Below are 27,138 nucleotides of genomic sequence, written 5' to 3'. Positions count from 1 at the left end.
ATGACGTCATATCAAATACTAACTCAGTAGTAGCCAGATTATTGAACTTTGAGTATGACGTCATATCATCATCTACATTCAATAAATGTGTTAGTATGTCGTATCGAGGTGTGTCTTTAATAGAGTATGTATTAGTTAAGTATTGGGTTAGCATACGGCTAGTAATGTCGCTTAAATAAACAGAATAACATCAACTTGGCACCAATGTAAGTCAATTAGCTAAATTGTGTTTATTGTCAATGGGTATTATTTCAGTAGATCGGGAGTAATGTCATCATTGTGGTCGTAACCGGCTTTGAGTTGAGCAACAAAAGAGGCGGAGTTAAGTTCGGGTTCAAGAATGCTTTGGTCGGTGATATAAGCTAGTGGAAGATGGTTTAAGAACTTGTTAATCTGGGCATAAAACGGTCCTGGGTTGAGCCGATAGACTTTTCGGATGGCATGTTTGATTCTGGTTTGCATATCATGGCTAGGGTTTTTAGTGGTACTTGATGACTGGGCATTCATATCTGTTGAGTCTGAGTTGACCGTGTCACCATTATCATTGAGAACATCAGCTAAGCACTGGTAGAACTCTTTATACTCTTTAGCAGTAACTGTTGTAGGCAGGTCAAAGCCGACAGTGGTAAAGAAGATGTCAATGATATTCAGCTGGTATATGTACTTTTTGAGACAGTAGAGGGAGTATTCATTCTGAGTGATTTCATGTGCTTTTGGCAGGCGGCAGCTATAGGCAAGGCTCTTGGTGAGATGGTGGATATGGTCGCACAGTGTAGTAATATAAGCACCCTTAGTTACTAAGGCGCTGGCTAAAACATGAACGATTTGTTCTTTAGCGAATTGCTTGATTGCGGACTTGTGTTGTAGGGCTTTACTTATGCCAACGGATTTATCGGCTGCTGAAGCTTTGAGACAGCGGCGGCGAATAAGTTGGTACCTAGCAAGCTCTAATGGCCAAATGTGCTGGCTGGGGTTTTGCTGGTAAATGTGCTGGATGAAATTAACCAATGGCTGGTACTTCTCGGCCAGCACATCATTCTGCAAAGACGACATCAAAGCGCGCACCTTAGTTAGAGCTATGGCCAAACCGTCTGCAAATTGCTTGATGTTACTTGGATCGTATTCAGCTACTATGTCCTGGTACGGCTTTAAGTTGATGTTAGCAGCTCGACGAACAATTGGCACGAGGTTCTCGAAAATCACAATTGCCGGTACCTCGGCATAGAAGCCATCCTTTTGGCGGGGCTTAGATACCAAAAGCGGGTGAGCAGTTGATTGCAAGCATTGATCAGCGTAGGTGAAAATCTTATTGAGTTCGGTCTGGAAAGGAACCTGCGATCGGACGATTTCACTCAGTTTAACAATAAAACTACTGGCCAAGGCCGGCTTAATCTGGCTGATTCTTACCTTTATCATACGCCGAATGTAGTTGCGTATTTTTAGATCTCTATTATTGATAGTACCAGGGGTATTTTCGATTAGCTGGGCCAAGAAGATCCAATAGATCGTGTGATGGCTCTGAGCAAGATAGAACAACATGCGATTGGAGGGTTTTGCTAGTTTTCTTGCGGCAGCAAAGACTTCCTTGAGGTCTAGCAAAGCCTTAGTGTACTCTATGCACTTTTGCAGATCGATCAGAAACTCAGTAAGATGCTGCAAGTGCAACGTATTCGTCGAACTAATTGAAGGGTTTCGGCGGTGGTGGTCTTGCAAATCACCAATTAGTTTTTCTAGGTCAGCTAGTGATACTTTGGCCATAATCCGGTCGTACTGAACAGCGAGCTTAGCGAGAAATGCCGAGTTGCGCTCTACGAACCCATTCAGAATCTCGGCACGTGCCAAAAACGCAGCGTATGGTGCTTTAGACAGATGGCTTACATTAATCTCCTCGATCAATTTTGCCTGAGACCAGCGCTTTAGCTTTCCTTCGTGTCTGTAATTCAGTAATAGCTTCATGGTAGTCACTCCATTGCAAAGAATAGCCCATGGGCTAGTTCGACTGTTAAACAAACCATAAGTCAGCTGGTCGGTCCAAATACCAATCGCATTAGTATCGATGTCATCTTTCTCTTTCTGAACTAGCTGAGAAACGACCCACCAAGGCATCATAGTCCTATTGGAGTGGCGCATGTCATTCAGAACGTATGCGTGAAACCCAACCAACTCAGTATTGTGCTGAAGAACGGCAGTTATACTTTCAGTTACCAACCGGCCTCGATCAACTAGCTTGGTGTGATCAACATCAGGAGACTCCTTCGCTTCAGAATAAGCATAGTCAATAATTCCATAGGACTCCTGAACCAAATGAACCAGCTTAGGCACGGACTGGGTCAAAATCGTCTGTTTAGTCAATAGATCCTTATAATCAACTGAGGCAGAGCCCCGCTTCAACTTTTGGGTAAAGAACTTCTTCGCCATCTCTAACTCCGGAGACAACTCGACCAAACTAGTTTTCTCAGCCCAGATATTTACAGGCTTGCTAACCTTAACACTTTGATTACTCTTCTTAGTCTTGCTAGGTTTAGCACCAATCCAGGGGACCAATGAGATGTAGGCTAAAGCCAAGGAAATACTAATCTTCATACCTCGCTACTTCGATGCGTCTTTATACTTATCGCCTTAATATAACAATTGCCCGATTTGGATTAACCCAACTCCAATTGACATCTACTCTCTTACCAAACAAAACATCCTAACGTCATCTTAACGTCATCTTAATACTAACTCAATGATAACTATCATCATTCATCACTGACATCTCCCCACCACTTCGTACTACTACCATATTCTTCTAAATGACCAACAAGACATATCTTTATTCTAATTCCAAACAAACTGTCATTGCAAAATTAACTATCACAACATCAATCCAACTAACATCCACTTTATTCTTTCACTTAGCTCAACACAACCCAACTCAACTCAACACAACTTAACTTAACACAACACAACTACTCTATGACAAGCTGCCGGCTTTTACATCCCATACGGGCCAGCCACCGATACATCACTAGTTCGTGGCGATAATAAAGCACGGGCCCATAAGCCAGTAACAAACACAAACCTCCCAAAAAGCAAGACACAACCCCTGATAACTCCCCTAACACCCGATAGAGCATACGACCACTCTCTGTCCCAATAAACCCCAGTACTTTAGCTCCCGTCAGGCCTAAACTAACCCGCCGCCAACAATACTCCTTAGGCCGCAGCCGCAGAAAAGGCGATTTAGTCACGCCGTACTTAAACATCATATCTATCTCGTACGGCCGCACCACCAGCACATCAACCTGACAATGATGCGGAGCCAACTTACTCACTACACTGTGCATGTACATCTCCATACACCGACAGCCCAACAAGCACCGACACTCACCCATACCCCCACGCACGTCCTCACTCGATACCACCACCAAAGACTCACCATCCACCCGATCCCCGCGCTTAATCATTCGCACCCCCGATCGGTTCATTACATAGTAAAGTCCACCCAACAGCACCACATAAAGCAGTACGCCATAAAAACTAACCCGCAAAGCTATCTTACTTCCCATTTCAAAATTTATTATCTTATCTTTATTTAGATCCAAGTCGGCTTAGCACTGTAATCTATCTTAGAAATCATATCAAAGACCTGTTCAGCATCCGGCCGAGTAGCACATTCTATTACTCCATCATCACCCACACAAACAACCCCAGGATACGTCATCAAATGCTCTCTCGTCATCCACCCCTTTCTATTGCTGATTACAAAGCGGGTACTGGTATTGTTTAAATCCGCCATAACTTGTCCCAACATACCAGGCTTAATCCGCCCAGTCAGCTTCTTAAGCTGCTCAATTAAGCCTAAAACATCATCCGGCAAGTCCAACCGTTTACTTAAAATCTCCACAATCCGTCGTTGCTTATCCAGTAAGCTTTTAGCCCCGCCATGCCGATCTTCACCCCCAGCCATACTGTACCTCTCCTCACGACGTGGATGCATCGGCCGCTCATCAATCTCCATCATGTTCTCATCAATGGGCGGATGCTTAAAGTAGCACCCTAATCGCCGGCAATTAGCTCCATCTCGGCAAGGCCTCCTCTGGTATCCCATCAACCTATTTACAAAGAGAAGTGTTTTATCTTGAAAGATCTCTTCAAAAGTCGACATTAACGCCATACGAGGATTGGGTATATCTTCACGTGACATTTCCTCAATCTTATCTATAATCTCATCCGGATTTACAGGAGTATAACTCTTTATCTCTTTCCTTAAGTAAAATCGTAAGTTCTTGTCCATCATTGGAATTTTCTCTGGGGCAGACATGCCCTCGTACGTACGCTGGTCCATAAAATTGAGAGGACAATTTTTTGCATGTCTAGTAACTCCCCATCCTCATCCCCAGCTGTAGATAAGCAGGCAGTTGCTGAACGCATCGAATTGGCCTTGGCAAGTCTTCTTTCCAAAGAGTCTTTAGCCCGACTTATTAATATTAAAGCTGTTGATTTAGAGCGATACTACCGCATAGAAGGCATTCTACTGAGTAAACAAAGTCAGGGAGTGTCAAGTATCAACGACTATCAATTTAAGCAAATCTTACAATCGACTGAAAAACAAAAACAAACTCTTATCTATACAAGAAAGTCGCCGATGTTTGATTTAGATGATGATTAAATTAAGTTTAAGTTAAGTTAAGTTAAGTTTAGGTTGGGTTAAGTTTAGGTTATGTTGAGTTTAAGTTAAGTTTAAGTTAGTTTAAGTTAGAATGTGGCTTAAGTTGAGTTTGGCTTAGTATTGGCTTAGTATTGGGTTGGGCTTAGTTAACTTTGACTTAACTCAACCTAGATACCAACTACGTCATAATCATTTAGTCACAACTAGATACCAACTACGTCATAATCAAACACAACTTAACACAACCTAATCAAACACCAAGCCACACCCACCCTAACACAACGCAATACTAACTCAATAGAAGGTAGTTAGTGGGTGTTGTGTTAAGTTGGATTTGTAAATGAGTTATGGGTGGTGGAGTCTTTATTAGAATTGAGTAGTGTTTGTATGGACTAGTATTGGATTAGACTTAGGAGGGGTCTAATAGAGTTTGGACTCTGGTTAGGGAGAAGTATTCCTTGTAGCATGGGTTGAATTCCTTTCCGGTGAACATTGGGGTATAGTCGGTGGTATTGATGGTGAGATACTTGACTTGTTCTGAGATACGGTCTATTCCGATGGCTGAAAGGAAACGACGAAGGATTGAGAATATAGCTGGTGGGTAGAGTTGGTTGGTTGGCTCGCAATCGTCATAGACTTCAAGTTTCCAAATTATCTTGTCGACACCGACGATTTCCATATCGGCTAGAATCCATACGTTCACTTTTTCTTCCCGAACTCCTATGGCAATATTGGCATTAAATAATAGGGCGGCATCTATTACCCCCAAAGTGCTTTTTAGGACCTCTTCCCAATTATTAACCCAGATCTCTAAATAAGGAATAATAGTATTGGGTGGCAAGCTAATCTTATCTATGTTAACATGCGGTAAATAAAAACACTGACGCAACTCATACACCGGAGCTTCATCGGATTCCAAATCATCCATCGTATTCACGAGCATGACAGCTTTTTTAACGGACGGATCAGCTATCACAGTAGTAAAATTAGCTAAGTATTCCTTTGGAACTAAAGAGGGTAATTCTGCAAGATTAGGTATCCGTTCGGGATCAGCACATTCCTTTACGAGACAACATACTTCATAAATATTGTGAAAGTGATTAATGCTCACAACCATATCGATAATAGCCTTGGCATCCTGAATTGCCTTTTCTTCTTGCGGGACAGTTGGGATGTAAAACAGTGGCGCGTTCAATAGGATTATATTTAGGCGATCCTTTTGAGTTCTAGCTAGCTTAAATATTTCATTGTATTTGGTTGCATCTAAGCATTTAACTCCATCACCTATTGAGTTACACCATTCAATCCCAAGGGAATTAATTGGTAGTTCCTCAATCGGTAGTTTGCTAATCAGTTTACGAAGATCAGCACAAATGGCGGTAGCATCCGATGCCCCAATACTATCCTTCTTCAATTTCAGCCAAATCAAAGAACATTGGTCTATCTTGTGTTTAGCCGGCCATCCATACCAATATTCAATATTAGCTTCAGCCCCTTCTATCGAGTAATTTCCTGAAGCACCAATTTTTGGCTGATAATTATACATTATATCATGAACTATATTATGCCCACCAGAACACACAATCCCAACGATTCCTGCCGTAAAAGCTAGCACAAACAATCCAACTATCCTAAATCTTCTCATCTTATCTTTTCTAACAAAGCTAGTTTTTAAACCTTAACACTAACCCATTGAGTTGAGTTAAGTTTATGTTAAGTTTATGTTAAGTTAAGTTTATGTTAGAATAGTATTGGGTAGTGATCGGATGACAGCACTACATCACATTACATTACACTACATTACATTACACCAACCCAACCAAAGACTAACCAAATACTAACCAAATTTGACTAGTGGCAAACCACACACTAATAGCTATCAATTGATACTACTACTAACACATAACTTTAATATAACCAGGATGCTTTAACCAGTTTAGTTTTGCATATCTATTATATACTTTGATATGACGTCATACTCACTCACCCTTATTTATTCAATAAATGACAATACTTATAATGTCTTTAATAGAGTTTAGATAGAGTTGGGTAGGTGCTAGGGCAGTATTGAGTTAGATTAAGATTAGTTTCGCAAGAAAACTTATCACAAGATTAACATTTGCCAAAGATCTTTTTGGCATCTTATGTTGCAAGCTCTTCCCCACTATTCAATTTCTTAACAAGCTTCCCAACAACAAAAGACTAAACCTACACACTCAACTTAATACCCTCCAAACCTAAACCCAACCCAACCCAACCCAACTCAATCTCAACTCAACCCAACTCAATATAACGGCCAATTAGACAATTTTTTATGGGTCGTTTCAACAAAGCCGAGATAGTAGACCAATTAGAAACTGGATTAAAGGGCGCTAAGTTCAGAATTCTCAATGAGATCCTATACCGTAAGAAAGAGAAAGAACTCAACCCAGAACTCTTTAAAAAGTACCATGAAGGGTTCAAACACCAAGTAGAAAAGTGGCCTTTCAATCCTCTTGCCACCGTCATCCGCCAACTGACTAAAGCTGATGCCAAACTAGTAATTGCCGATTTAGGATGTGGAGAGGGTGAAATTGCCCGTAAGTTTAGAACCAGAAAGGTTTATTCCTTTGATTTGATTAAGCCCGAAGGCAAGAACAGTATTATTGAAGCTGATATTCGAGCTTTACCACTAGAAGACAACTCAGTAGATATTGCCGTCTTATGTTTAGCACTTATGGGTGAGGATGCAGCTCCATACATTGCCGAAGCCTGGCGTATTCTTAAACCCAACGGAGTATTGAAAATAGCCGAAATTCGCAGTCGACTATCTAAAATAGATCATTTTGTTAAGCCAGTTATATCCCATGGGTTTACACTTCTCAAAAAGGATCTAGAAAGTAACTTCTTCTGTTTCTTTGATTTCAAAAAGGCCGGTAAAAGATCGCAGACTCTTCCTCCCATTCCCATGAAGCCATGTGTCTACAAAAAGAGATAATCAAAGTACTTCTTCATTTCCTAACAATCAAATTTCATTTTCATCTTTATCTTACCTGACTTACCATTACTTTACTTCACTTAATTCACTCCCATATCAACATAAACACAACCTAAATCAATACATATGCTAATTTTCTTTATTTAATTTGTATGGCTATCTTGTATACGCAAATTGTTCGACTTAGCGATAAACGGGTGGTTGTTTCGGCCGAATGTCCATTATCTCGGCATTTTGAAAGTAAGCACAAAAACGTGATTGAAGATATGCGGAAGGTAGCCGAAGAGTTTGTAAACGAAACGCACTTCTGTAGCACGAAATCATCCTCTGAGGACATTACTATCTACTTTAAGCAGTATCAGAGTATTCTTATTCTTGCAGCAGTGGAAGTAGGACTATCAAAGACTTCAGTATCTTTGTACTTTGAACGACTCAGAGACTTGTTTGTAGAAGATTATGGAGTGGATCTATCCAATGATGGAGCATACATTCGCTTTGAGGAGGTAATTAGAGAGGAAAGTAGAAAGCATAGTAAAGACAAAGGTCTAGAAGAGACTATTGATACTCTTCAAGAGACAAAAGAAGTCTGCATTAAGAACTACACGAATGTCCTCCAAAGAGGACACAAGATAGAGCAATTAGAAGTCCTGGGCCAGCGATTACAGAACGTATCTGAGAAGTTCCGCAAGCGCAGTCGTAAAATGCATATTGAGTCCATTGCCGCCCAATACTTGTTCTATGCCGGTCTGATCATTCTACTCTTCTTAGTCCTTTACTTCTTCATGAGACACTAATTGAGTTAGGTTGAGTTAGATTAGGATGAGTTAGTATTGGATTGAGTTGGGATTGAGTTAGTATTGATGGGGAAGAGATAGGACATCTTATTAGATTAGCATCTACTTATCTTATTGACTGTCAAATTAGTATCTCCTACTCGGCCAATAAATACACTATTACACTGGATTTTATCTTTAGATCAAGATTGGTAGTTGCAGTTAACTCATCACTAAAACAAATAAGATAGGTTTTGAATTACTTACGACCCATACGGTTGCCATCACCTGTAACTAGACCTGGATCTTGCTCCTTTCGCTTTCTTTCGGCTTCGGTAGCTTCAATAGATATATCGCCACTCTCAGATTCTGAATCTATCTCTTGAAGAATTGGATTGGTACTAGAAGGAATTGCTAGGCCTTGTTGCTTCATCTGTGCTAACATTCGGTCGCCATACTCTTCTATTGTCATAGTTGGAGCATTGGTGGGAGTAAGTAGTCGTTGCATATCTTCCTTACTGGTTCGGGCGGTTAGACGTACTGGATGGTTTACGTGATTGAGTTTTTGTATGTTTAGTGGTGTTTTTTGGTGGTCAGCCACTCTTATCTCCTGTTCAGATAAAGAAAGAATGTTCTTCTCAATATGAAGAACTTCAATCTTTCTAGTAGCTTCTAATGCAGCAAAAACAACTAGCCAGTCCACCCGAAAGTCATTTAACAACTTCTCTCGATAGATTTTCTTTTGATTGTACAGATAAACCTTATCTTCTCTTGTTACTACTTTAGTCTTCACAACCTCTTCCACAATTCCCCAAAGCTTCGCAGTATCTGGTAATTCTGATTCCAACCGGCAATCGACTAAATCTTGCAGGAATTTCAAATACTTCACATAAATCTCTTCAACTCGATCACGACGTTTATCATAAGCCACTTTATCAGAATCAAGTTCAAGTTCTCTAATCTTTAAGTAAGCTAAAATCACAGCAAAAAGAACGTCCTCTTCTTCTTCCAAAACTGAACTATTGGACTGAGCAAGTACCAAAGCACTAGATAAGAATGTTTCAGACGTATCGGCTAGAACAGCCTCCACAATGGCTCTCTTCTTCGCTAAAACTTTTTCCATGCGTACCCCCATCTCCTCTCTCTTAACTACTCAACTCAATCCAACCCAATTCATTACACCTCCTAAGACTCCCGCCAATTAACCCACTACCATTCACATCAATTTATTTAGATTGTTTACCACCACCCACGCATTATATTACTCTCCCAGCCCAATTCAATACCATCCAATCACCTATCTTAATTTCACATAAACTAACTCAATCTTATCTTAACTTCATATAAACTATCTTAACTTATCTTAACTTATCTTATCTTAATTCAATCTTAATTCAATACTTATCTTATCTTATCTTAACTTCATATAAACTAACTTAACTCAATCTTAACTTCATATAAACTAACTTAACTCAATCTTAACTTATCTTATCTTAACTCAATACTTATCTTAAACCAACACAATCTTATCTTAACTCAATCCTATCATCAACAAACGCCAACTCAACTCAATCTTAAACTAACACAAACCAAACTCAATCTTAACTTAACTTAACTTAAACTAACTCAATTTAATCTTAATTCTCAGTCATCCAAGACATGCGCTGCTCAGAAGATAAGACTTGAGCTAGACTTAGAAAACGACTAACTCGAGTTGCCACTGAACTAGCAGGACTACTACTATTACAACCACTCTCTTTCAGTCGTTTTACTTGCTGTCGAGTACGAAAACTAGTTGGATGCCAGACTTTCTTCGCATTAGAAGCTGCACTAGCACTACTACCCTTATACCGATCACTTCTATTCATTCTCTTGCACTAAATAGTCAAAAATAGTGGAAGCAATCTCTTTAACATAAGAAATCACAGCTTCTCTATGCTTATTACTAAATCGGCCCATCCAAAGTAAACTATCCATCTTAACAACAAAAAGAAGATTAGGAGCATCTGAACTCTCTTCCTCACCTTCTTTTTTGACTTTCTGGTAGAGACAGAAACTTAAGCCGTCTTGTTCATTGAACATTTCCATGACGTAAATGAACTTACTCTCACCAATCACAATAGGAGGTTTAGGCACTTCTGCTTTCCATGCCCCTGCAATAGCTTCAGCACTTAAAGCTTCTTGTTCAGCAGTTGAAGCTAAAATACTTTCTTGGCATAGTAAATAGGCCTGAAGAATTACGTCAGGATATTGCATATTCTCATGAAAGTAATCGGACCACTGACTCATTGTAAATAAAAAACAAAAAGGACTTAGTATTTGATTGGATTAAGATAGTTTGATTAGAGTATAAGAAGATATTGGGTTGAGTTGGTGTTGAGTTAGGTTGGGTTGGGTTGGGTTGAGTTAGGATTGGGTTGAGTTAAGTTGATATTAGAGATCAAAGTTTCAGATGGGTTTGGTTTAGTATTGGGTTAGGATTGGTTTGGTATTAGTTTGGTTTAGTATTGGGTTGGGTTAGGATTGGTTTGATTAGGATCTCAAGATGACGTATGATAATAAGTACGGCAGTTAATAAAAAGGTATAGAATACTCACTTAACAGAATACTAATCTAATCTAATCTAATTTAATCGAATAAATGGATACTAACCCAATAACCAAATAGTGCTTAGTAGTGCTTAAGTCTCAATTGAATAAGTTAAGTTAGTAAAAAGGTTATGTTTACTGTTTCTATTGGGGTAGTACTAGATTAAGATGGTGTTGCTATAGAATGGTGTGATGAGATGGGGTGGTGAGGTGAGATGAGGTAGTGGAAATACTAACCCAAATATGGATAGGTAGTAGGTAGTAGATAGTAGATAGTAGATAGTAGGTAGTAGGTAGTAGATTGGTTTAGACTTCTGCTTTGCGGCGGAGGACTGAACGCTTGGTGGTGATGGCTTTGTAGCCTTGCTGGATACTATTGACTGATTGGGTGGCATTGCAGGTAAGACAGTGCTTGAAGAGAAGTTTGTCTTCTCTTTTGAGTTCTGTATGGAGAGAGCCACAAACACCACAGGAAATGTACTGTTTGATGTAAGAACGGATGATCTTTTGGAGTTGGGCTTCTGGGAAAATACCTTTGAGGATTAGTCGGTTGTCTCCATCGATAGAACAGTTGACAGATAATTCTACTTCAATAAACTGTTTCATATGTGCGACTTCACAACCGAGGACTTGGCAGATTTCGGCTATGTTTAAGGAAGTCTTAGTAGCTCCATCTCTCTTAATGGAGATTGGAATTTTGGTTTTACGCTCGGCTTCACGATCAGAGGGTTTAAGATACTTCTCAATGCGTAAGAGAAGCATTTCGTAAGAAAGTGAATCGATTTTGGTTTCGGTTTTGCTCTTAGGCTTCTCTAGGTGTAGAATACCTTCGGCCATACTATTAAATCCATCATAATCAAAACCAACTGGGACAAAATCATCACTATTATTGTTGTTCATGTCGTCACTATCACTATCACTATCGGTCTTTTGTTGAGTATTACTGCGGGCATTAGTATTGGACTGATTGTGAGTGTTATGGCTTGAATTCGCACTATCAAAACCGGTGCTGTTAGGACTGTTACTGGTTCGTGAAGGGGCAATATGGAGTTTAGAAAGATCTTCTTCAATTCCTTGACTAGCTGGTGTTTGTATCGACTTGTCCGGCATGGAGCACAATTATTTTTTGGCTAAATAGATGGGTTTGTACTTTCACATCTTTTGTCGTTTTAGTGTTAGTATTGGGTTGAGTTGGTGTTGTATTGGGTTGTATTGAGTTGAGTTGAGTTGGTGTTGAGTTAGGGTTGTGTTAAGTTGTGTTAAGTTGTAATTAGTCTAGTTGATAATAAAGAGCGGTGATTTGTAATAGTAGGGCTAGTAGAATTATTGAGACGCCGATGAGGATTCGGACTTCGAGGCGGTTGTTGTGTTTGCGGAGGGCGTTGTGGGAGTCTTCAACGAGTCGAGTGAGAGTTCGGCAGAGATACTGAGTGATGACGGTGGCTAGAAGAAGAAAAGTACGGAATCTTTCTTCAGTAGTGACGTAGCAGAAGATAGTGAGAATGTTGAGGACTGCAACAAGTATTTCGATGAAAAGGATGGCACGTGGTGGATGCTTACTCTTTTGTCGGTCAATGATTTCGACATCTATACAGATAAGTAAGCAGGTGAAGAAAGAGGCTAATAGAGCGATAAGGAGACCGTGCTCGATTTCAATGCCTAGGAAGGACTCGGCAACAAAGATAATGGTGTGGATAACACAGACAATGCCTTCAATAATTGGACACCAGATAGTGAAGGATTCAGCGAGTGTATGGGCAGTGTATCCCTTGGTTTTTGTTTGGTGGTAGGTGAACCTTTCCTTGAGAATATGGAAGAACTCATAATTCTCGGGAATGAGAACGACGAAGAAGATGAACAAATCAATGAGTACTTCAATGACACGGGTGACTGTTAGACTGAGAAGTTTGACTATGGGTTTTTGCCACCAGGTGACCTCGCCTATTTCTTCTTGAAGTTTGTTGATCTTATCTTTATCAGCGCTTTCTGCGATATGAAAGCCCTTGAATTTGAAGGGTTTTGATGGTGTAGTTGACGTGGATGGTGTGGTTGGTGTTGATGGTTTTGATGGCGTGGTTGGTTTTGATGGGGGTAAGTGTGTGGGGGGCTGAGCGGATGAATTGGTTGTTGGCTGCTTGTTATTGGGATTAGAACTAGGATTCTGATACTTTGTCTGATCTGATGGTGATACAGGCATTAGGTGATCGAAAGGCACGTGTTTTGTGCTAAAAGAAACCAATAGATAAGAAAAACGGCTTTATTGGGTTAGTGTTGGGTTAGGTATGTGGCGTGATGTGATGTGATGGGTGAGATGGAAAGGTATGTGTGAGGTGGACAGGTATGTGATGTATTGGCATAACCTAACTTAAACAAAACTTAACTCGAGCTGATTACTTATTCAAGAATAGCAATAGGAATACTTATGTTGCCATTGATCGTTAGAGGTAGTCGGGCCTTGCTGATATCTTCAGTGCATTTGTTGAGACTTTTTGCCAGCTCAAGAGTGCGGGTGTGATTGACTGTAAACTCGTGTTTGTCTGGGAAGTCCTTGCTTTTGATGGATATGTCAACATCTTGGAAGTGACGTAAACTATCAAGGTTGATGGTGATAAATGATTTGTCGTTGTTCGGCTTGAGTTCAAGAATCTTGGCAAAGAGCTTTCTGATTGGCTTTTCGATCTTGTTCTTGTCGTCGAGTTTTTTGGGTAGCTCAATGTAGTAGAGCGTACACTTCTCTCTGAATGCACCTGATCGGAACTCTATTTCGCAGGACGTTTCCTCGCCCTTGTCCTTCACGGTCTTCTTGAGCAAAAAGACATCGACCTTGGCCTTAGCGCCTGGAATGAAGTCACAGATAAGATATAAAAAGCGGTGGCGCAAACTAAGTGTGCTGAATCTACCCAAGCTGTCCAGCCAGCCGAAGAATGTTTCGGTGTAACTATGTCCATCGTCCTTAAGACCAAACCCGGCGGTAGTTCCTCTTTCCAGAAGACTAATCGTAGTGCGTCCAAGGGCATAGAGCCGAGTGTAGGCATAGTGGGGAATAGTTAGACAGGTGTTGTTAAAATCGGGCAACTTCTTGGTAAAGACAAGAATAGGGGTAGTAAAGCCACTAATGGCTCGGGCTTGTAAAGTTCCAAAAACAAAGGCACTTTCAAGTACTTTGTCCCTCATTGTGCCCGAGAAGGACTTTTCCTTCAGACTGAGCATATCTGCAGTTCGTTCGGTAGGAGTTTCTTGGATAAACTGAACAAAGACAGTTGTGTCAAGAATAAGTACTGCATAGTTGACTTTAGGCTTATCTGAACGATCCATGTACGTATAGGCAAGATCCAGAATATCTAGCTTGGCGAGTTTCTCTTCTTCGGTCTCCTCAACAACCGCCTCTTCTTTCTTATCATCCTTCTTATCACCGTCCTTTTCGGGTTGTTTGATGCCCATGAACTCGTGAAGTTGAATTGATTCTTGCTTAGTGTTGGGAACAGCTAGAGTATTGACCTCTTTGGCAAAGAACAGGGAGCGGAACAGTAAGATAACCCACTGCTCTTTGGATTCGGCCCCTAAGGAACTTGCTATATTGTCGAACATCGTAAAGGAGTAGGTTTCTTGAAGGTTAAATTGCGGGCTGCGACACCAGATAAATCCATTCGCTTCCTTCTCTTTGGCTTCCAAACAGATAACCCCCTTAAGCTCCGGATAGACTCCAGATTGGACCAGGCAAGATAGGGCTCGGGCGATATAAGTTCCAATCCCAGAATAGGAGAAGAGCATAGAGGTTCTAAAGGGTTGTAAGAAAGAGGTAATGGTAGCCTTAGTGGGCAGCATAGTGATTTTAACACCCGTACAAACTAGATACTTAAGACCGCCATTGTAGATAGCCGCAGTCATTTTAACAGGTCGTTTAGCTTGGTACTCCCATTTGCATAGTGAAGAGGCCACTGTTAGTGCATGGGCCTGTTCTGAATCATAATGGCCATCATTCTTAACCTTTACATCGGACCGGATCAGGGTTAAAGCTCCTTTGCGCATCCAATCAAACACGCCCTGGGCAGCCTTAAGCGGACTAGTTTCTAAAGTGGCCAACAAATTACCCGGCACAATCTTCTCTTTCTCTTCACCAAACTGGCTAATGAAGTGAACAAACCGGTACTTAGGGATGATTTGTAAGGCCTCATCCAACTCATCGTTTTTGGAAATAGCCAACAGGAAATAAACGTCATTCATCGGCTCGGTTTGTGCGGCAATATACTTAAATACTTCGCCCTCTCGACGGACAGCAATAGGATCCTTGGAGTAGAACCCATCTGGTCCATTTTTGGGTTTGATCGTGGCCTCAACTGTAATTCTTTCGCCTTTCTGCATACTACAGATCTTCATTGCCAACTCCTTCATAATTGGAGGAATACTATAGCCCTGATAAGGCACAAGCTTTTTGATAATGTCTTCTAAAGTGGCTAAATCTGGAATCAAAGTATTCCGGAACCGAAACCGATGGGCAAAGCACCCACTAGTGCTTTCTACAAAAACCCAGCAAACCATAGGAATGCGCTCAAAATACTGATCGGAAATCGCATGAAATTCTAGCCGCATATAAAGCAGCTCATCTCTCATCATCATTCTAGTAACACTACGAACTACCTCTTCATCGATACTCGCAAAGACATCAGTCGTATCCTTAATGTACTTCCCCAGCGCACTGATTGAATCATAAAGAGGAACTTCTTTACTGGGCATAGCTTCAGCTGCTTCACGCAATACCTCGTAAAAGACAGTGCTGTCATCAACCCAGGAGCATAAGTGGCACCGCCCACAAAGAATGTCTTTACACTGCTGCTTGACCCAAATTTGGTCTTTGTAGATCTTAGTGAAATCCACATACGACATTTCCGGCTTAATAATCGATTTGATGATTAAAGACTGGCTTTCCATTACTTCAGCTACACTGCGCTCTGGCACATATTCTTCGGCTAACTTGTCTACTTCGGTTTCTTTTAAATTCAAAATCATCTGCTGCGTGTCCCTCAGGTAATTGCTGATCGCTTCGGGTACAGTCTCTGGCAGTGAAGATATGCTTATTTCACTAGACGGAAGAATCACTGGTTCGTTGCGCAAGATCTCCTGGAAGTCTTGTGGATCGCCGCGCCCCTGAAGTTCATCACCCGGCTGTGACGTCATCGTATTAATGTAAACAATAGTCATTCCCCCCGTACACAGAAATCCGCCCAAGGTATACAGCCCGTATTTGAGTATCCGATGACTTTTAACGAACAGTTTAGTCGCATCAACCATTCTAAGTAACCAACTCCGTCCCGATGGATTAGATTGATCAGTAATACTATCCATTTCTCTAAAAAGGAGAATTTCGCAAAACAAATAATGACTCGTCACACAGACTCTCTAGAACATTATGACTGCACGATTTTGGGTACAGGAATCAAAGAATCTATTTTAGCTGGCCTCCTATCTGCCCGTGGTCTAAAAGTCTTGCAAATGGACGATGCATCTTCGTACGGTTCGTCTTCTCGGACACTTCGCTACGATGAGTTCTTACAAGAGATGACTACTCGATCTCAGGACCCTCAGTTTTTTGATGCGCTAGGACCTGTGGGCGTCTCTTTTTATATTGATTTGACTCCAAAGATCTTCTTGGCTGATGAAGGTCTGATTAAAGTCATTGCTGAACACAATCTAGGACACTGTATTGAGTTTAATGTGATTGAAGAGCAGTACATTGTAACTAATGGCAAGACTATTTTGATTCCTACGACAAAAACAGCCGCTCTAAAGAGTAACTTGTGCGGGCCTATCCAGTTATTGCGCTTGCACCGTTTTGTGGGTATGATCAAGGGGTTTTATGAGGCGTCGGAGTCGGAACGTGTAAAGATTGCTAGCAAATGGGCAACTGTGCGTGATTTGTATACTGATTATGGTATTTCTACTTCTATTCAGGTGATTTTAGGGCATGGGGTTGCTCTTTATACTTCGGAGGCTTACTTGGAAGATAGGCCGGGTGAGTTTATTTTGCGCTTAACTACTTACTTTCGGAGTGTGGCCCGGGCTAATCCGGCGCGCACGGGTGGGAATTCGCCCTTTTTGTATCCCAAGTACGGCATAAGTGAAATATCCCAGGGGTTTGCACGATTGGCTGCGGTTAGGGGTGGTACAACGCGTATGACTACTGAAATACTAGATCTTAAGGAGTGTCCCGCTGGGTACCACCTTAGCTTACGTACGGAAGGTCAGGAGGACCAAATTACAACGGCCCAGGTGATTGCTAATGACCGCTACTATAGTGCCCTGCCAAATACCTACCTTAAAGAGGTTCATACTCTTCGAGGGGTCTATATTCTCAAGTCTTCAAACCAAACCACCCGACAGGCTCTGATTACCGCTGAGCCCAGTGATCTTTTCTTACTAGTAGTTGGTGCTAGCGAAGGCGTTGCCCCTGAGGGATACGCTATTGGTTACCTCACTGCGGCTGTGCCAGAAGAGTCTTTCGCCCACTTGAACCCTGCAGATTTAGCCCAGCGAGTCACTCCTGGCACGTCTCTTCTTCAGGCGTGGCGGTACGAAATCCTTCAAAGCTTCCTCTGGGTGGATACTGCCACTGAGGGTCGATCTGGGCTCCATCCATATATTCATCCCCTCCACCCTATGGACAATACTGTTGACTTCCGCACTGTCTACCACGAAGTCCAATCTGTTCTTAGCCACCACCCTTCTAAATAGATTGCATAGATCCAAAGATTAGAAACCGAAGTCGTTACTAGATTTATAATAAACAACCTTGATATCTTGTGTAACTTTTGTGTTCTAGGACGGCAACACGTTGCTTTCGGTCGTAGTAATTCTAGCAAGACATAATTAAACGACATTCTTGGATTTATTGCATAATGATTTGATGTTTCTCACTGTGAGGGTTGATGTCTAGGACCTTTTCGACAATAGGTTGAGTTTGTTGGCCAGTACTAGAGATCCGCGCGAGCCGATAGAAGTACAGTTGGCTGTTATGTGGATTGAAGATAAGGATTTGAACATAGGGTAGCGACCGATCGGGGTTGTTGCTTCTCATTCTCTTCCATTCCCGGATTAGTGCGGTCTTAAAAACATCTGCAGTTTTGTCATCGGCAACAATCCGAGTGAGACTGATTTTCCTGATGGTAGGATATATTTGAATAATAAACCGAAGAATGGTCAGTGGTAACTCAATTGTATCGCATTTGTATATGGAGTGATATACCCGTACTTTGATAGAAGTTATTCTATGGTATGTTTTAAGCGGGGTCGTAGGGGTGATAGAAAGAATGTACTTAAGCATTGTGTTCAAGTACTCGATAGTTTTGTTGATAGGCATTAGGCCAGTACAGTGGCGAATATCACGGAAGTCGAACATGCGGTTAATTGTATGACTGCCAGGGGAGAAGAGAGACGATTTAAATATGCACCTGTCAATAAGCTCTGGATTTGGAAAAGGATTGTTGGCCCAAATGGAGAGGTTGGCGAACTCAATTAGGTTGTAGGAGTTCTTATGGTTTGTGATAGGGATAAATAAATGCATATGCTCGCTAAGCTGCTGCGCCATGGTGGTTATGGACTCAATAGTTGGATAATCCGCCCGCAAGAATCTCCATATAGGACAAAAGGAAATAGTGAGGTTCGGCTTGTCGGCACGTTTTAAGGCATCGATGATGTTTTGCGACTCGTTACAATTCATGCCATGATATAAGCTGATCTCAAGTGGTTCAGTGGCATCAATCATGTCAATCAACAGGAAGACAAACACATTGCTGACGTTGATGAGAAATATATGGCTAAACTCGCACATTATGCTAGGTGGCAAAGGCTTATTGTCCTTGGTGTCTACATAAAGAAAGCCTTTCAAGGCAAGCCGAGGTTTGTTGCTTGTGGTCCTAATTGCATTAAACACGTGGATGCATTGCATAAGATGATTGGAAGAAAACATAACGTTCGGCAAACTACCAGGCACAATCTCAATGCTTTGGTATGGCAACTTACGAGCTAAAAGGCAGATGTCATCGGTAATTTCCTTCAGCTGCTCATGATTGATTTGGTCGGACTGCGTCTGGGCTAGAGTATTTGGGTTAGAAGAGCGGGTACTATCTAAGTTAGCAGATTTAATGAAGCTCGCAATATATATATGTAGAGTTAATTTGAGATCGCTTTTCTTCTGCAGATATTCAATCAACTGATCGGACTGTTCATTATTCGCTAACAAGAGGTTAGTAACCAAGATCTTAGCACTATCATTTTGCGAACCCAAAAGAGAAGTTTGGATTGTTGCATGCTTCATTCTCATCTCAAACGAGCCGTTAGGATGATATTGTTGCCGGAATACGACATCTGTGGCATTTTTGAATTGGCAGATCAAAAAGCCTATTTCTATGGCGGGAAAGGTCTTAAACGAAAGGACCATTGTGCCATTATAAGTCGTTTTTGGCCTAGTAGCTAGAGAAAGGGCCTCGCGGAAGTTAGTCATGGTCTGATTAAAGTTCAAATGCCGCACAGCAACACTAGGTGGGATCCAATCCTGTATAATAATGACAAAGGCATTGACTAGACGAATAAAGATCAGCAACGAAACATACTCGTCTATTGAAGTGGCATATACTAAACAGCGAATGCGCATTATATTAGCTCGAATTGAAGCCACATTAGACATCAGGATCGTTTTTAATCGAGCCACTTCTGGATTATCGGCTGCTGGCTTAGATCTAAGTTCTAGCACGACTTTGCGATTCTTGATGGTTATATGGTACATCTGCTTTATCTCCTTACTGCGAGTCAGGATGTAATTCAAATGATTTGCTGAATTACGATCCTCTTTTAGTTTGCCCAGAGAAAAGAGTGCGTGCATAATGCTTAGTTCCAGTTTCGTTTCCCCCGCAGCCTTGTCTATTTCTGTTCCTATATCGCTGTCTTGTTGACTTAGGTCATCTTCATTATCTTGGTCATCTATATCATCATAGACATTCCTCTCATATTCATCGGCATCATATCCATCCGCACTATATCCATCTGCATCACAATCATCCGCACTATCTCCATCTGCATCATATCTACCCACATTATATCTACTGACATCAGATCCATTCACAGCCTGTTCACTCGCATCATAGCCACCCACATTTTGTCCACCTACACTATAACCATCGGCATTATAACCACATACATTAGGCCCACCTGCAGCAGGCTCTTTCATAATATATCCACCCGCGCCAGATCCATTCACATTCTGCATACCCACACCATAACCACTCACATTTTGTCCACCCATACTATATCCACCCGCACTATATCCATCTATACCATAACCACCCATATTCTGCCCACCTACACTATGCACATTCATAGTCTGTCCTCCTACGCCATAACTACTCATACTAGGACCTCTTATATTACACTCAATCATATTATGTCCACACACATTATATCCATTCACACCATGTCCGCCCACATTATACCCATTCACACCATGTCCTCCCATATTATACACATTCATATTGTGTCCTCCTACACTATGCACATTCATATTAGGTCCGACCATACTAGGCCCATTCATATTATGACCACCCACACTATATCCATTCATATTATGCCCTCCCACGTCATAACTACTCATACTAGATCCTCCCATACTATATTCATTCACACTATGCCCTCCCACACTATACCCATTCACACTATGTCCTCCCATATTATAACTACCAATACTATAACTACCCATATTATAACCACCCATACTAGGTCCTCCCATATTATATCCACCCATACTAGGTCCTCCTACACCATAACCACCCATATTCTGTCCACCTACACTATACACACTCATAGTCTGTCCTCCTACGCCATAACTACCTATACTAGGACCTCCCATATTACACTCAATCATATTCTGTCCTCCCATATTATAACTACCCATACTAGGGCCTCCTCCTACGCTAGATCCATTCATATTATATCCTCCCATATTATAACTACCCATACTAGGTCCTCCCATATTATATCCACTCATACCAGGTCCTCCCATATTATGACTACTCATACTAGGCCCTCCCATATTATATCCACCCATGCTAGGTCCTCCTACATTATATCCACTCATATTATGACTACTCATACTAGGACCTCCCATATTATATCCTCCCATATTATATCCTCCCATATTATATCCACCCATATTATATCCACCCATATTCTGGTTGGGATGATCTATCAAGGCGCGATAGAAAGGGTAACCACGGCTCACGTCTAAATTATTGAAATTCGCTCCCCTAACCCAATTATGTCCTAACCCTAGCAAGATAACAACTAACATACAAGCAATCCTATTATTCATTTAGATATAGTATAAAAAATCAAAATATAGATTAATAACCAGCCCATACTCCTCGGCCCAAGTACTAACTCAGCCCAATACCATCATTTGGCCTAGCATAGATCTATTAAAAGGGTTTAGTCGCGAAAAGTAACACTTTACTAACACTTTACTAACCCAATGACTGAAAAGACACTTTATTCGCTCTTATCAGGGCTTAGCAACAACATATCCTGTTGCACCAGTATCTCCTTGCCCTGGTACTCTACAATCCAGTTGTCTTTATCGGCGCTACGCAGTATAGTTCCTGGCTCCGGAAGATAAAAGCTAGTACCTGTCGGCCGCCTAACTTTAGTGTCACTATCATAATCCTTAGCGATCATAACCCTATCCCCGATGGAAAGCTTCTTTGCCTTTATACGTGCACCATTAGCCCGGCTCATCCCACTCAAGTACTTCTCTCGGTAGTTGACATCTATCCGCTCCTCCACTGGAGTTCTCTCCAGCGGAACAATCTTTATAGTTGGATGCTCGACCGGTTTGTTCCATTCCAGCACCGGGTCAACGAGTGAATCCCCCTCTAGCTCACAACGGTACATTCGCTCAACTTCCTGGTCAAAGACCTTTTGGCACTCATCGCTCAGAATTGGGCGACCGTCAGTCACTGGCCAGCCATAGCATACCTCAATCGGCACTTGATTGGTGGCCCGGTTCCAGTGGTGGTTTTGGACTCTTAGGGCTTTGGACAAGACATCAATCCAGCGGTTTGGGTTATCACGTGGTGCATTCTTGAACAGACTCCGGGTTAGGCTTTGATTAGCACGCACTACTTGGCCCAGGCTTTCTAAGTGTCGAGAACCATCGTGTCTGTGCTCAATGTTCAACTCCCGCATAAGAGCCATAACGTCATCATTAACAAACTCCTCGCCATTATCGCTTTGTACTATCCACGGCACAGCGGCTGCGGTAAAGTAGAAGTCCAACTTTTCAGCAACAGTCTTGCCTGTTTTCTGTTTCATTGGTATAGCCATCAAACGCTTAGAGCAAGTGTCTAGAATTGATAAGATCCACCCATAACCATTGTTTGCCTCCGCATATTGGCGCATATCAATACAGTCAATTTGCAGGTGCATCAATGGATACCGGCAATCAGTATGTTTCATAGGACTGTTTTGACTTGGCGGAGTGTACTCTTTACACAATGAACAATGCTCAGACAATGCGCGAATAGTCTCTTGACTGAAGCCCATATAATGACGCAGAAGCTTTAGATAAACCTTTTCTGGCCCCACATGCCCTTCCACGGTATGCGCAGCTTGGAAGAGCTTTTCTAATCTCGCAGTATCATCATCACCAACTGCCTCCAGCAACTGACTACCCCGTATTTTCTTCTCAACGTTATTATAGTATAGCTTGTTATTAAGAACCAGAAAGTCATCGGCCTTCTTTTGAAATTGACACCACTCCCGAGCAGATACACCAGATGGTCTAGTATTCTTATCTTTTAAATACTGAGTTATTTGCACAATTTCATCCATAGTCAGAATTAGCTTCGGCATTTCCATAATCTGGATTCAAAAGCCAAATATATATAAATTCCAATCGATATCCGCAATCATTTTGTTTATTGGCTTAATGTTAAGTTACTTTAAATTAGCTGAATTAGTTGAGTTAGTTTTATTCTAGCCAGATATCACGATTATAGACCTTTAATAGACCCCCAAACAAATAAAAAGGGTCCATGATGGCGATGGGTCCATTTTGATAAACTACATTATCCCATTACTATATCACTACTAACTCAACTCAACCCAGCACAACTCAACTCAACCCAACCCAACTCAACCCAACCCAATCCAACTCAACTTAACTTAACAATTTATTCATTTTGCAATCTACTAACTTAATTTAGTCCCTTAACAACCTAACCATTTAAAAACTTACATATTTAACAACTTTCTCAGTAACTTACTCCAGCTTATCTAAACCCAAAACTAACCTTCTCTAGCCCTATCCCGCCCATCTAAACCTACCCCATCTCAATACTACCTACTAGTTTGTGAAAATTCTTTAAAGTTTGGATGATTATGAACTTACGTCCTAAGCACGAAAGACTTCTTCGTGATATCTACAAGAGAGACGGATCAGTTGATGAGCAGAAACTGTCCTTTTTTAAACACTATCTACAACAAAAGCCAATGAAAATAGCTGAAACCATGGGAATCCTTAAGGAATATGCTAAGAAGTATGCTATTGCTAAATCTTATGAAAAGCATATGACAACAATGATAGTTTCGTCCCATTTAATTCAAGACTATGCGATGTTTTGCACTTCCTTTGAGATTTCAGCTCTTAAGCTTATTAAGACTCATCTCAAGGAGATCTTAAAGATCATTTCCAAGGACGAGTCTAGCTTTCCACCAGGATACCCTTCCAAGTGCAAAGAAGAGATGCGAAGGTGTTTTCACCTCTTTACTTATGCCGGCACCCGAAGTTCAAAGGCCGAAAAGGTCTCTACTCATATTCTATTAGCCCTCTGCACAGCTATTGATTCCGGCTTCACTTCAGTCCGGAAAGAAGCTTTAAGTAATGCGCAGATGTACGAGGCCTTAACTCAGCTGTATGCTAATAAGTGGAGTACTTTCTCTTCCTTGCACTTGCGTAAGAAAGAGCTAACTGAGGAGGAGAAAACTTCACCTGGTAAAGAAGTAGATGGTGAGTCCTATAGCACCGATGCCTCTTTGTCCTATAACTTTGCTGATGGGTCTTGTAATTACACTGAAGATAAGTCTTCTTCTTCTTCGTCCTTCTTTTCGGCTCCAGATCTACCTCTAGTCCCAGCTAAGGATGCTGATCGTGAAGACGGCAACACTCTCCCGGAAGATTCAGCCCCAACCAGCTTAACCAATCTATCCCATGTCAATTCAACTCAAACCAACCTCACTCAACCCAACCTAACTCAATCCAATCTAACTCAACCGGCGCCCAGTTCATTAGAAATGACCGAAGGACTTAGTGGCTTAGCTATTAGTAGGAACAACTTCTCTGGTCATTTGAAAGGCGCGATGGCCCAGGGCTTTATTTCACCTGCTCAGTTTGTCGTTCATCCTAATGAGCCGCGTGTTGCCCAAACGGATGCATTCTTACTTTCTCTTCTCTCCTCCATCATTAAGAGTGCCGGTATTTTAGTCCATCATACAGAGAAGAAGATCTTAGGTATCAACCGTACTGTAGTTAAAGCGGCTCCTTTTAATGAAGAAATCCGGCAGGAGATCTTTATCTCTTACTTCCAGATGCTTTCACCGACTGTTATTCCGGCCGTGGTTAAGCAGATCATTGAGATCAGTAGTGAACGTGAAATTGAAGACATTCATAAGATTCTTTATAATACTATTAATGTTGATCTGTATTCCGATTTGCTGATTCAATCAAATGTTATTCTAAGTAATTGTCGTACTAAGATCTTTGGCGGCGTATCAGTTGAAAAGTCTCGGCACTTAGCTATATTTCTCCTATTACAAACCACCCTCTTCCTCAACACTATTAATGTAGCTATTCCTCCGGCTAGAATGACCAAGAGTTTCTATTTCCTTTTAAGAGCCCTCTACCCCAAGAAATCTCTTTTCCGTAAAGTAGCTATCACTGATAACGATATGCAAGAACGTGTTCTAACCATTAAGTATTTTAAGCTTTTTATCTCTAAATGCCAAGATAAGGAGATTGTTTTCCTTTCCTTGCTTAGAAGAGCCTTCCAAAAAGAAGCAGGTATTGGCAGTTCTTCTGTTCCTTCCGATCTTAAACTTCTTATCGCTAAAGAATTGGAACAGTCTCTCTTAGAAACGGAAAAGTGCACTTCACTTAGTCTTTTTGAGCTTCTCCTTGATATTGCCCAGTCTTCCTCACTGCAATTCCGCGAGCACATTAACTCAGCCTTAGGAATTATGGTTGAGAGAGAAATTCTAGGGAAACGTTCTCAGTTTGAAGAGCACAAGCGCAAGAGTGTCTTTGCCCGTGTGCGCACTCTAGCAGTAGCTCATGGCGGCCTCTATACTACTCTTCTTAAAAAGTCCTTACCGACCATCAACAAGTCCGAAATTCGCACAGTTGCCGGTGTTTTTTCCGCTATCAATGAAGTTTCCGGACTGGACGAGTGTAGCAAATATGTAGATATCTCTGAAGGCACCGTTTATAACTTAGAAGAGGACAACAAACTCTGCAACCGCGAAAGTAGTATCCAGGGAAGCTCTATCCGTTCCGGCACCACCTTTGGCGGCATTCGCAAGAGTTCTATCCGTCTCTTTGAAATCTTCCGCAAGCTCAACCGCTAACCGCCAATCAATTAATTAAATCGCAACTTAGTATTATCTAGTGTCATATACATGGGAGGAAAGATCTCTCTTAGTCAATATTAACGCATCTACTGATAAGAAGCAACCTGGATTTTCTGTTCTTTATTAGGTTGGGTTTGTGTTATGTTATGTGAGTATTATGTGTGGTTTAAGTTATGTTAGATATTATGTGAGTATTACGTGAGTAGTATGTAATTGTAGTGTCTTTATACGACCACTATCTAATACTAACCCAATCTGATTACTACTTAGTACTCCTACCAATACTAATACTAACCCAATCCTATCGCAATCCTATCTCAACACAACATATTTATTTGATAGCAGCCGCCAATACTAACCCAATAGAGTATGTGTTATGTTACTAGAGTGCTCACATAATACCAACATAGTACTCACTTAATATCTAACATAACTTAACTTAACTAAGACATGATTTAATTTAAAACATAAAAGTAAAACAACCCTTACTATCTTGAATTCTGTTCGGCTAATATTCCTTTTTACTTTTTTACTAGAATGAAGCGTGTCCGTAGTAAGAAGATTGAAAGTGAAAAGAAGTTAGCAGTTCTTTATGAAAGAGACTTAGATCCAATCAAACTACAAGATTATGCTGGTGTTATAACAGCAACTGGGGTTGAAAAAGAAGAAGAGGAAGAACATCACTTAAAAGAAGTCATTCTAGGCCGAGAGAAGAGTATTCCTACTCCAGCTGCACTGAAACTCACTCCACCACAAGTAAAGAAACAAAAGATGTCCGGAGAAAGATCAGATTTAAGCCAACAAGAAGTCCCAGATGGATATTTACCCGATATTGGAGATGTTCCCATTCCAGATCTTAATCAGCCAGACACACAAATTGCCTTGAAAGAAGATGCAGTTCCTACTTATTTAGCTCCTTATGTCTGTTTCCGTAAGCGGGAAGTAAAAACCCTGAGAAAAGCCCGTAAACCAGATACGTCTATTGAGAAGATCAAGAGAATCAAAGTTGATCTACAAATGATCAAACGACTGACTGAACTAACTTTACAAAGAGATACTTATCTTTTACAACATCTTAATTCAATCTTATCTATCTTCAGTATTTGTCGGGAAATGAACAAACGACTTGATATTGGAGTTCTTAATATTAGTGAGTCTATCTTACGGGACATTTTATTCACCAAACTCCTCAGCAAAAACGATCTCTTCTATAAGAAGATTCCTTCTTTCACTAATCTCTATACCTGTCGCAAGAGTATTGGCAGTCTTCGTAAGCTCTTCAAAGCCGGGCCTTCACCAGAAGATGCCCTAACCTTTAACAAAAAGCAACTTGACTATCTCAATACCTTCTAGATGCTCACTTACTCACCCACTCAATCACTTACTCAACCCATACTAACTCATTCAGATGTACATCATTACAAGTACTCAGCAAGTACTTCTTAATAAAACAACCCCCTGTTTATATCTAATTACAAC

The 27,138-nt window shown here is 41.1% G+C and overlaps 18 protein-coding genes across 18 annotated transcripts; 6 read left to right on the top strand and 12 right to left on the bottom strand.

The window, feature by feature from the left end:
- Positions 1 to 246: 246 nt before the first annotated feature.
- NEHOM01_0362 (uncharacterized protein) lies at positions 247 to 2,583 on the bottom strand (the record flags this gene model as incomplete). Its single annotated transcript, XM_051489240.1, has 1 exon — positions 247 to 2,583. One exon carries the CDS (start codon positions 2,581 to 2,583, stop codon positions 247 to 249), a length of 2,337 nt encoding a protein of 778 aa, XP_051345200.1.
- A 368-nt stretch (positions 2,584 to 2,951) lies between these two features.
- On the bottom strand, positions 2,952 to 3,551 carry NEHOM01_0361 (uncharacterized protein; the record flags this gene model as incomplete). The annotated part of the gene is made up of 1 exon (XM_051489239.1): positions 2,952 to 3,551. The coding sequence occupies one exon, from the start codon at positions 3,549 to 3,551 to the stop codon at positions 2,952 to 2,954; it is 600 nt and encodes a 199-aa protein (XP_051345199.1).
- Positions 3,552 to 3,577: 26 nt separating this feature from the next.
- Positions 3,578 to 4,330, bottom strand: NEHOM01_0360 (uncharacterized protein; the record flags this gene model as incomplete). Its single annotated transcript, XM_051489238.1, has 1 exon — positions 3,578 to 4,330. The coding sequence occupies one exon, from the start codon at positions 4,328 to 4,330 to the stop codon at positions 3,578 to 3,580; it is 753 nt and encodes a 250-aa protein (XP_051345198.1).
- A 24-nt stretch (positions 4,331 to 4,354) lies between these two features.
- NEHOM01_0359 (programmed cell death protein 5) lies at positions 4,355 to 4,654 on the top strand (the record flags this gene model as incomplete). Its single annotated transcript, XM_051489237.1, has 1 exon — positions 4,355 to 4,654. The coding sequence occupies one exon, from the start codon at positions 4,355 to 4,357 to the stop codon at positions 4,652 to 4,654; it is 300 nt and encodes a 99-aa protein (XP_051345197.1).
- Positions 4,655 to 5,063: 409 nt separating this feature from the next.
- On the bottom strand, positions 5,064 to 6,299 carry NEHOM01_0358 (uncharacterized protein; the record flags this gene model as incomplete). Its single annotated transcript, XM_051489236.1, has 1 exon — positions 5,064 to 6,299. One exon carries the CDS (start codon positions 6,297 to 6,299, stop codon positions 5,064 to 5,066), a length of 1,236 nt encoding a protein of 411 aa, XP_051345196.1.
- A 669-nt stretch (positions 6,300 to 6,968) lies between these two features.
- NEHOM01_0357 (ribosomal RNA-processing protein 8) lies at positions 6,969 to 7,631 on the top strand (the record flags this gene model as incomplete). The annotated part of the gene is made up of 1 exon (XM_051489235.1): positions 6,969 to 7,631. The coding sequence occupies one exon, from the start codon at positions 6,969 to 6,971 to the stop codon at positions 7,629 to 7,631; it is 663 nt and encodes a 220-aa protein (XP_051345195.1).
- A 152-nt stretch (positions 7,632 to 7,783) lies between these two features.
- Positions 7,784 to 8,425, top strand: NEHOM01_0356 (vesicle transport protein SEC22; the record flags this gene model as incomplete). The annotated part of the gene is made up of 1 exon (XM_051489234.1): positions 7,784 to 8,425. The coding sequence occupies one exon, from the start codon at positions 7,784 to 7,786 to the stop codon at positions 8,423 to 8,425; it is 642 nt and encodes a 213-aa protein (XP_051345194.1).
- A 238-nt stretch (positions 8,426 to 8,663) lies between these two features.
- Positions 8,664 to 9,527, bottom strand: NEHOM01_0355 (uncharacterized protein; the record flags this gene model as incomplete). The annotated part of the gene is made up of 1 exon (XM_051489233.1): positions 8,664 to 9,527. One exon carries the CDS (start codon positions 9,525 to 9,527, stop codon positions 8,664 to 8,666), a length of 864 nt encoding a protein of 287 aa, XP_051345193.1.
- A 514-nt stretch (positions 9,528 to 10,041) lies between these two features.
- NEHOM01_0318 (uncharacterized protein) lies at positions 10,042 to 10,272 on the bottom strand (the record flags this gene model as incomplete). Its single annotated transcript, XM_051489196.1, has 1 exon — positions 10,042 to 10,272. One exon carries the CDS (start codon positions 10,270 to 10,272, stop codon positions 10,042 to 10,044), a length of 231 nt encoding a protein of 76 aa, XP_051345156.1.
- Positions 10,265 to 10,693, bottom strand: NEHOM01_0354 (uncharacterized protein; the record flags this gene model as incomplete). The annotated part of the gene is made up of 1 exon (XM_051489232.1): positions 10,265 to 10,693. The coding sequence occupies one exon, from the start codon at positions 10,691 to 10,693 to the stop codon at positions 10,265 to 10,267; it is 429 nt and encodes a 142-aa protein (XP_051345192.1).
- Positions 10,694 to 11,298: 605 nt separating this feature from the next.
- On the bottom strand, positions 11,299 to 12,102 carry NEHOM01_0353 (translation initiation factor 2 subunit 2; the record flags this gene model as incomplete). Its single annotated transcript, XM_051489231.1, has 1 exon — positions 11,299 to 12,102. One exon carries the CDS (start codon positions 12,100 to 12,102, stop codon positions 11,299 to 11,301), a length of 804 nt encoding a protein of 267 aa, XP_051345191.1.
- Positions 12,103 to 12,262: 160 nt separating this feature from the next.
- NEHOM01_0352 (uncharacterized protein) lies at positions 12,263 to 13,189 on the bottom strand (the record flags this gene model as incomplete). The annotated part of the gene is made up of 1 exon (XM_051489230.1): positions 12,263 to 13,189. One exon carries the CDS (start codon positions 13,187 to 13,189, stop codon positions 12,263 to 12,265), a length of 927 nt encoding a protein of 308 aa, XP_051345190.1.
- A 197-nt stretch (positions 13,190 to 13,386) lies between these two features.
- On the bottom strand, positions 13,387 to 16,335 carry NEHOM01_0351 (uncharacterized protein; the record flags this gene model as incomplete). Its single annotated transcript, XM_051489229.1, has 1 exon — positions 13,387 to 16,335. The coding sequence occupies one exon, from the start codon at positions 16,333 to 16,335 to the stop codon at positions 13,387 to 13,389; it is 2,949 nt and encodes a 982-aa protein (XP_051345189.1).
- A 33-nt stretch (positions 16,336 to 16,368) lies between these two features.
- NEHOM01_0350 (Rab GDP dissociation inhibitor) lies at positions 16,369 to 17,721 on the top strand (the record flags this gene model as incomplete). The annotated part of the gene is made up of 1 exon (XM_051489228.1): positions 16,369 to 17,721. The coding sequence occupies one exon, from the start codon at positions 16,369 to 16,371 to the stop codon at positions 17,719 to 17,721; it is 1,353 nt and encodes a 450-aa protein (XP_051345188.1).
- Positions 17,722 to 17,875: 154 nt separating this feature from the next.
- NEHOM01_0349 (uncharacterized protein) lies at positions 17,876 to 21,349 on the bottom strand (the record flags this gene model as incomplete). The annotated part of the gene is made up of 1 exon (XM_051489227.1): positions 17,876 to 21,349. The coding sequence occupies one exon, from the start codon at positions 21,347 to 21,349 to the stop codon at positions 17,876 to 17,878; it is 3,474 nt and encodes a 1,157-aa protein (XP_051345187.1).
- Positions 21,350 to 21,525: 176 nt separating this feature from the next.
- NEHOM01_0348 (uncharacterized protein) lies at positions 21,526 to 22,893 on the bottom strand (the record flags this gene model as incomplete). The annotated part of the gene is made up of 1 exon (XM_051489226.1): positions 21,526 to 22,893. The coding sequence occupies one exon, from the start codon at positions 22,891 to 22,893 to the stop codon at positions 21,526 to 21,528; it is 1,368 nt and encodes a 455-aa protein (XP_051345186.1).
- Positions 22,894 to 23,415: 522 nt separating this feature from the next.
- Positions 23,416 to 25,656, top strand: NEHOM01_0347 (uncharacterized protein; the record flags this gene model as incomplete). Its single annotated transcript, XM_051489225.1, has 1 exon — positions 23,416 to 25,656. The coding sequence occupies one exon, from the start codon at positions 23,416 to 23,418 to the stop codon at positions 25,654 to 25,656; it is 2,241 nt and encodes a 746-aa protein (XP_051345185.1).
- A 540-nt stretch (positions 25,657 to 26,196) lies between these two features.
- On the top strand, positions 26,197 to 27,012 carry NEHOM01_0346 (uncharacterized protein; the record flags this gene model as incomplete). The annotated part of the gene is made up of 1 exon (XM_051489224.1): positions 26,197 to 27,012. The coding sequence occupies one exon, from the start codon at positions 26,197 to 26,199 to the stop codon at positions 27,010 to 27,012; it is 816 nt and encodes a 271-aa protein (XP_051345184.1).
- Between the last annotated feature and the right edge of the window lie 126 nt (positions 27,013 to 27,138).

This window comes from Nematocida homosporus (genome assembly GCF_024244095.1).
Source record: "Nematocida homosporus strain JUm1504 chromosome Unknown 4454, whole genome shotgun sequence".
Classification (NCBI taxonomy): domain Eukaryota; kingdom Fungi; phylum Microsporidia; genus Nematocida; species Nematocida homosporus.
Note: the sequence above shows the minus strand (reverse complement) of the source record. Positions and strands in the feature narration are given on the sequence as shown.